Source organism: Bufo gargarizans, chromosome 6 (assembly GCF_014858855.1).
Source record: "Bufo gargarizans isolate SCDJY-AF-19 chromosome 6, ASM1485885v1, whole genome shotgun sequence".
In the NCBI taxonomy this organism is placed as follows: Eukaryota; Metazoa; Chordata; class Amphibia; order Anura; family Bufonidae; genus Bufo; species Bufo gargarizans.
The window spans coordinates 106952406-106961243 of record NC_058085.1 but is presented as its reverse complement, the minus strand read 5'-3'; the positions used below and the strand labels follow the sequence as shown (position 1 = coordinate 106961243).

General features: G+C 44.6%; 1 protein-coding gene across 2 annotated transcripts in view; it reads left to right on the top strand.

Moving 5' to 3' along the window:
* The first annotated feature begins 1836 nt into the window (after positions 1-1836).
* RAMP2 (receptor activity modifying protein 2) overlaps positions 1837-8838 on the top strand; it is a 42950-nt gene continuing 35948 nt past the window's right edge. The window contains exon 1 of one of the 2 annotated variants that reach the window (XM_044297903.1): positions 1837-1971. In XM_044297903.1, the coding sequence (XP_044153838.1) occupies positions 1917-1971 (55 nt within the window). In that variant the 5' untranslated portion in view covers positions 1837-1916. Of the gene's footprint in view, positions 1972-2016; positions 2298-8838 lie in introns of those variants that run through there. The other variant, XM_044297904.1, reaches the window with a different exon arrangement.

Sequence of the window (8838 nt, the reverse complement as noted above, 5' to 3'; positions counted from 1 at the left end):
TGAGGTGACGTCAGATCACATGCTCCAATCACATGGTCCATCACCATGGTGATGGAGCATGTGATCTGACGTCATCAAAGGTCCTTTAGCCCACAGATAAAGAACAGACCGGCATCTGCGCTAACAAGAGGAGAAGGTGAGTTAACTTTTTTTTATTATTTTTAACCCCTCCAGCACTATTATACAAAGCATTCTGTATTCAGAATGCTATTATTTTCCCTTATAACCATGTTATAAGGGAAAATAATACAGTGAATAGACTGTCACCTAGAACCCATGCGTGAAAATCACACCGCATCCGCACTTGCTTGCGGATGCATGCGATTTTCACGCAACCCCATTCATTTCTATAGGGCCTGCGTTACGTGAAAAACGCACAAAGAGGAGCATGCTGCGATTTTCACGCAACGCACAAGTGATGCGTGAAAATCACCGCTCGTGTGCACAGCCCCATAGAAATGAATGGGTCAGGATTCAGTGCGGGTGCAATGCGTTCACCGCACGCATCGCACCCGCACGGAAAACTCGCCCGTGTGAAAGGGGCCTTAGGAATCCATGGAGCTCGCTCTGATCACAGTTGATGATGTTGGTATCTGTGTAGAAAGCACTGGACATCCTGAACTTGACTGCATATAACTTTGTCACATTTGCAATGCCGGTGTCCTCCTTGCCATCTACCAGATTTATCTAAGTCGCTGTAGGATCTGGAATGTCTAAAAAAGGATCGACAGGAGGACTTCAGTTTGTAATGGGAATGCTGGTGAGGTGCAATTGCTTAACGGGCATTTGTCAGCAGATTTGCACCTATGACACTGGCTGACCTGTTACATTTGCACTTGGCAGCTGAAGGCATCTGTGTTGGTCCCATGTTCAAATGTCCTTAATACTATATACTAAGTCTTAATATATGCAAATGAACCTCTAGGAGCAATAGGCTCAGATCTCTCTGCAATGGCAATGCCCCCTATTCATCCCAGAGGCTCATATGCATATATTCCCCTTTGAACTGCCATCATGGAATCAAATCAAACTCCACAGGCTAAGGGCTCATGCACACGACCGTATGTACTTTGTGGTCCGAAAAAAACAGATCTGCAAAAAATACGGATGACGTCTGTGTGCATTCCGTATTTTGTAGAACGGAACAGCTTGCCCCTAATAGAACAGTACTATCCTTGTCCATAATGCGGACAATAATAGGACATGTTCTATTTATTTGCAGAACGGACATACGGAAACTGAATTTACACAGGTTTTTTTTGCGGACCGCATACGGTCCGCAAAAAATAAATAAAGCAAACACAGAAAGAAAATACTTTTGTGTGCATGAGCCCTAAATTACAAAATCTCTCACAATTACCTCTCAGACAGCAGCTTGCACCTAAAAAGTCTGGTTAAACCAAGAAATTGATAAGACAATGGCCACACAACCTGAATCCAGGGAACCACAGCAGATCTACCATTATTTTTTGCTTTACCAAATGTACAGAATGGGATATCTGAATTGATACAAACCATCCCGGACTTGTTTAGGAAACAGATGATTAGATAAATCTGTTTGTACTGGTTTGGCTCAGGCATAAGACTTTGATAAATCGGCCTCTCTGCTCCCTAATATTTAACACAGATGGCGAGGCGAAGCCATGACAGTATCCGACAAGGTTACGTTGAACTGTTATAAACGCCTGGTGCAGAAAACCCCCTTTTTTTTTTTTTTTTTGCTTTGCACGTCACGTCATATATGTTCAGTGACGGGTCTCCCGGTGGGAGGTCTGTTTCTAAGGCTGTGCTGAGTAATCTCATTATTTACACAAATTCTGTATTTGTGCAGGAAAAGGCTCCGCTTCCTGAAATCCTGTTCTCGCTTAATTCCCACTCAGCTGCTTGTGCTGTTTTAATAAAAGCTCAGCGAGAGGATGGAGAGTACGATTCTGTGCATGCTCACAAGCACGCTGTGTCTGTTCACTTGGGGTAAGCTTGTTTGTCCCGCTATGTCTCCTCTTTCATTTAGACATAGATTGGTCAGCACATCTGTTTAGCGTAACCTTTACTTTCTTTTTTTTTTTTTTGCGTTACTTCCTTGAGAGTCAGTTTCTAGAAAAAAAAAATATCTAAGTGCAAAACTTTAGGGAAGCATCTTTGCATTGCTATGCATTGTCTTACACAAGCATGTTGCAGCCTTCTTCCATTGTAATACTTCACCTTGAAACAAGCAACTTTCTCCAAAAAAGAGCTGCCATTCAAACGAGTCTCATGCCACTATTATCCTGTGATTAACACTTCTGCTGCTGGAGAAGGTAAGCACCATATTATATGGTTTAGAGAAAAAAAAAGTGTTGCACTATTGGAAAGTGTCATTCTTGCTCCAGGGGATTTTTCTTGTAGGAAGCGGCTTTCTTGTTCTCTCAAGCTGGTAACCTCTTGCAAAAGAATCACAGAGCTGCTTCTCATTACAGCTGTTTGAAGACCATGTTTTCTTGTTTGCATGAACTTGTGTACAATACATGGATGAGTGCATGACATTTCTATGGTCCTGTCTTGTGCTTGCAGCCCTGTTCAGTCGTGTAGGGTTATGTTTCCTCCAAAGCAACATTTGGAGGAGTCTTACGTTTGAGATATATGGGTGGTTTCACACTACGTTAAAAAAATATATATATTGTATTTATTTTGTCTGCATTTGTTTTTGGACCAAAAAATCCAAAAAATTCTGCTGTCAGATGTTACATGTGGGCCCAAAGGAAATTCCCTACAAACAATGCGTATTTTGTAGTGGTATTTTAAGACAGTTTTCAAGCAACTTTGGTCACTGCATTTTTTTTTTCAAATCACCATATGTTCTGCATGTAGTGTTTTTTTTTCAGGTGTTTTCTCATAGCCTTCTCTAAAGGAACAAGTAAAATACCACCCCAAAAAAGCCCTTGTAAAAATGAATTTAATGAATAAAAAATAAAAAAACACCCTATTAGATTTAATGAAAAGTTGCTCAGTGCCTTCCCGAACTGTGCAGTGATTGATAGATCGACTCTGTAAAGAAATACAAATGCCTACAACTTTCTGCTGATCAGTAAATGTAAGCGTGCGCCCACACGGCGCGGCTTGATATTGAAGGTGCCATGCAGCTGCGATCTTCATTAGTTTAGAGCCCGCTGCACCCATACTGCAGCACAGTAACCACAGCATGCCCACAACACGCCATAGCAATTTCATTGATTGTTATCTGTAGAGTGAACGCTGCAGTGAATAAGATTGTATAAGTCAATTTGGATTACACTGTCAAAATCAGTTAAAAGTGCTACAAAAGTCTAGGTGTACCTTCAGCCTACAAGTCTTTGAGGGTCAGACGCCTCAGGTGTAGTATTTTATTATTGCTCATCGCCATCATTGATTATACAGGTGAGCCCTCTCTGAATATTTATATTTTCACTCATCGCCATCATATTGCATGTTTTACAGAGGCAGCGTGGATCTAATAAATAGGATGGGAATGTATTAGGCTCTGTTCACACTAGTGTCATGGTTTCACGTATAATAATAGGCTGCTTATAATGGGATCCTTCATGTTTCTGTTTGAGTTTCAGTATTTTAAAGGGCAAGAATAGTCCTGTCATTAAAACTAGGCACATTTTTGACAGAATGGCAAAAAAGGCATAGTGTACAGAGCCATATTTTCTACACTGTATGGTATTGAAAACTATTACTATATTATTACATTCCATATACTTTTACTTTATTATCACAACTATAATCTTCAATGTAAAAAAAAATAAAAATTGTTGAACCCACCAGATAACAAGATAAGGGAAGGTTTTACTGTATTGTGGTTTCGAATTACCTGTTAATCCATATGATCCTAGAAAGAAGCTATAAAAAAGTATATCATGCACCACTTAATATTAGCATCAAGTTGTAATTCTCCATGAACCACAACAGTTTAGGTAACAGCACCACCAATGAGACCAGGTGAGGCGATCGCCTCAGGCAGTGCTAGGTAGGGGCAAGAGGGGGGACAGCCGAAGGGAGAAGGGCTAAAGGGAAGGGGTTAGGTTAAGAAATTGGCATTAGGAAGGGGGGGGCATGTTGTTTCAGTTTTCGCCTCAGGCAGCAGAAAGTATAGGTGCACCCCTGGGTAGCAGACATAAAATGGCAGAAACAGAATTAGACTTTTCCAGCCAGGGCAGTTTGTTGCCCTATTCCTATATTCAAATACCCTGTCCAAGCAAAAGTGACTTGTTGGCACCCCCCACCAGGCACGGGGCATGCAAGGCATAAGCCCCAGTTGCACCTCTCTACCTATATCCCTGTATAATGGGGCATCATTTGCTTTTAAAACAGAGTCTATCAACCGGGATATAAAGAAGCTAAATTAAGATAGAAAGTGACAAAGCCACCAGGTGAATATTCTCTAGGTACCTATATAAGCTGCTGTAAGTAGTTTCCACTCTAAGGCCTCATGCATTCTTTCCGTGCCCTTTCCGTTTTGCGGACCGCATTCGGAACCATTCATTTCAATGGGTCCGCAAAAAGAACAGACGTTACTCCGTGTTAGAGATGAGCGAATTTTTAAAAAATTCGATTCGGCTGGTTCACCGAATTTTCGGAAAAAATTTGGTTCGATCCAAATTTATTCGCTGCGAGTTGCATTAAAAAATGGCTATTTCCTGGCTGCAGAGAGCCTTTATAGGGGTGTAGAACACTGTGCCTTGCAGTAAGGCCTATTGCACACGGCCGTTTTTTTTTCCCGTTTACTGGCCGTTTTTTGCGTTCCGTATACGGTCCGTATATGGAACCATTCATTTCAATGGTTCCGCAAAAAAAACATGAATGTACTCCGTATGCATTCCGTTTCCGTATTTCCGTTCCGTTTTAACATAGAACATGTCCTATTATTGCCCGCAAATCACAGTCCGTGGCTCCAGTCAAGTCAATGGATCCGCAAAAAAACGGAACACATACGGAAATGCATCCGTATGTCTTCCGTTTCCATTCCGTTTTTTCCGGAACCATCTATTGAAAATGTTATGCCCAGCCCAATTTTATCTATGTAATTACTGTATACTGTATATGCCATACGGAAAAACGGAACGGAAAAACGGAACAGAAACGGAAACACAACGGAAACAAAAAACGGAACAACGGATCCATGAAAAACGGACCGCAAAACACTGAAAAAGCCATACGGTCGTGTGCAATAGGCCTAACACAGATAGGGAGTCTGCTGTGGTAGTGAAACAATACTGTGAGTCTGTATGACATGCAGATGACAGGCTTAGCTCTTAGAATCACTGCACACTTCAATTATTAGGGCAGTCACGGGGCCAAAACTGACCAAATAACTCATGTATGAACTCAGCCTTACATGTCAATGTTAGCGTCAAGAAGAAGCGCACTCCTTTTACACCATCGTCAGCTGATTCCACATAGATGTCTACAGAACCTGTTCTATTAAACGCTTATACAAGTAGAGCCCCCCTGACAGTGGAGAGGGTGTCAGCAGAAAGTTTGTGTTGACGTCACTGATTATTTATCCCTTCCTCTGATCCGTCAGAACAATAACCCACAAAAAACGGATCCTGTCTGTTGAGCATCCGCCTTCACTCGGTCAGAATTTGATCAGTAATCCATCAGTATTGCTAATGCCAAAAAAAACAGGAATGGATCCAAAACAGAGATGATACATGAATGGAATATTTGCATGTCTTCTGTGTTTTGTACCCGCTCCTGCTTTTGGCTACCAAATCACAAGCCAATTCTGATGCGACCATACAGGCCTTACAGCTGCTACACAGACAGGATCCGTTGTGCGTCTCATTTTTCCTTCCTTCTGACAGATCAGAAGAAGGGTCAAATAAATGATGTCAGCCAGGCCGAAAGGCAAAATAGTGGCCCAGTCATGAAGTGGGGAGAGTGGCACAATGACAGAGTGTGGAGGTGGCAGTAGCATCAGGAGACCACAGAATGACCCGGTGACAGAGTGGGGAGGTGGGTGGCTATACCAGTACTTGCTGAAGATGGTGGGTGTAAGAAGGAGCACTTGGCATCAGATGTGTGGCATCAGGCGGATGGCAGCATCAGATTAGTAGCTGAGGCAGGTAGCCAGAAGAAACTGGACTCTTTTGTCAAAGTGTTGGTGTGATATCATGGATGATCTAGTCTTATACATCAGGGTGGAAATCCTGGCTGATCCACGCCTGATTCATCTTGACAAAAGTCAGTCTCTCCACATTTTAGTTGGACAGGCAAATTCTTCTTGGGGTAACTATGGCCCCCGCTGCACTAAACACCCGCTCTGATACCACACTACTGGCCGGGCAGGACAGCTTTTCCAGGGCAAACTCTGCCAGTTGCGGCCACAAATCCAGTTTGGCTGCCCAGTAGTCCAGCGGATCTTCAATGACGGCTGGCAGGGTGTACTCCAAGTATGCCACCACCTGCTGGTTCAGGTTCTACTCTATGTCTAGCTGCTGGTGAGTAGTTCCTTCACTATGTGGGTGAAAAAAGATCTCATCAGCGAATCTAGACTCAGGCTGCTGCTGATGAAGCTGGTACTGTTCCTGCCACCCCACCCCTCCCCAGCAGCCAGGCAGTGGAACATGAGCGCAGAGGGCCCTTCTGGTCAGACCTGCAAGAGGGTGGACAATGGCACAGATAGGCAGCGGCCAACTGAATTCATAAAATGTCTCTAAAATAGTTCAGTTCGTCCTCCCTCTCAGCGGGTATAAAAAAAAAGGAATCCATTTTGGACCGGTAGCGAGGGTCCAGCAAAGTGGAGAGCCAGAAGTCATTTCTCTGCCGAATGGTGACAATTCGGCTGTCACTAAGCAAGCAAGTGAGCATGCAGCGGACAATTTGCGTAAGTGACTCGGAGGGACTCCCTGCCTCCATCTCCACTGCATACTGCCACGGTGTGCCTGGGTAATCTGCCTCGTTTTCCTCATCTCCCTCTTGTTCCTCTGGCTGCTCCAGCTCCTCCTCTTCTGTCACCTGTGTATAAAAAACACCAGATTCCCTACACATTGCTTGTGCTCCAATGTCCTCCTCTTCCTCCTCCAATTCAGCTACCACAGGGCTCATGTGACCATGAGATGTAGGCGCCACGTCTCCAGTCCCTTGACCAGCCAGATTTACCAGCTTCTGTTCCAGGACATGAAGCAGTGGAATGACATTGTTCATCCTGTAGTCCTGGCAACTGATAAATAACGTGGCCTCCTCAAAGGGCCTGAGCAAATGGCAGGTATCACGCATGAGCTGCCACTGGCTGACATCGAATTTACACAGGGGAGTACTCCTGTCTTTTGCATCATCAAGAAATCATTTATGGCCTTTATCTGTTTGCATAGTCGGTCCAACATATGGAGGGTGGAATTCCAACGGGTGGAAACGCATATCAGCTTATGTTGGGGGATGCCATTCTGCCGCTGAAGCTCAAGGAGGATGTGCCTTGCAGTGTACAAGTGGCTGAAGTGCATGCAAAGTTTCCTGGCCATTTTGCAGATGGGTGGAAGACTTCAGGAACCGCTTGACAACCAGATTGAACGCAAGTGGCATGCAGGGCACATGGCTCAGCAATCCTTGACTCAGTGCTGACACCATGTTCTTCCCGTTGTCGGTCACCATGGTTCCGATTTTAAAGTTGTCGTGGAGAAAGCTAGGATTCGATTTTTTAATGAAGGGCACGGCGCATTTTCTCCCCTAGCTATGTGACTCCATTTGCCAAGGCAAACGAGGTGCAGAACGGCATGGCACCGCCGTGCCCTGCACATGTGGTATGCTGGAGGGGTACTGTGAATTGTTCCTGCAGTGGAGGCTGAGGACACGGGGGAAGATGCAGAGGCGGACATTGTCGCAGGACCAACGGCATGAGAACGTGGAGGCGGAAGCGGCATCACCTGGCCAAGTTGCTGGTGTGGCTGTGCAGGAACCACATTCACCCAGTGGGCCGTAAAAGACATGTATTGTCCCTGATCGTAGTTACAGCACCACACATCAGCGCTGCCATGCACTTTGGCAGACACCGACAGGCTCAAGGACTGGCCCACCTTCTGTTCTACATGTGTGTGCAGGGCTGGTACTGCCTTTTTGGCAAAGAAATGACGGCTTGGGACTCTCCACCTCGGCTCGGCACAAGCAATCAGTTCTCTGAAAGGTGCAGAGTCCACCACTTGGAAAGCGAGGGACTGCAGCACCAGCAACTTGGACAGGAGCACGTTCAGCTTCTGTGCCGTTGGATGAGTGCACGGTTCTCCCAGGCCACTTTATGGTGCATATGTTGATGCAGGACCATGGTGCCAACATTGACACCCTGGCCACGCTTCACTTTCTGCCAACAAATTCTACATATGGCCATGTTCACCTCTTCCGGCGGCTTAACAGAAAACTGCCACACAGCCGATTAGGTGATTTTATTTCACCACACAACGGCTAATAAGCCCTCTTTTTCCCACTAATACAAGCCAAAAAATGCTTTAGAACATATAACTGCACCGCACAAGGGTAAATAAGACGTAGAAATATTTCCTTGTAATAAATCCTGTTAATGGCTGTAACACCCCAATAACAAGAATGGTTTGCTGGAATTATAGAGCTGTATAATGGCAATTTGGGTCCCCAGTCAGTGCAGCAAGGTGTAATAGGATTATTCCTATTACCTAGGCTATAAACTCCCCTACTGAACCCTGTTCAACATAAATGCTGTGGAAGTGGAATGATTCCTCTGTATCCTTTCCCTACACCTTGAATAGTCTTTCCCTGCACTTGAAAATCGTTTTTTAGCACAATGATGTTTTTTATAGCACTGTCCCTAGCGCTTGCTGACTTCTCACTCCCTGCACTAAGTACACT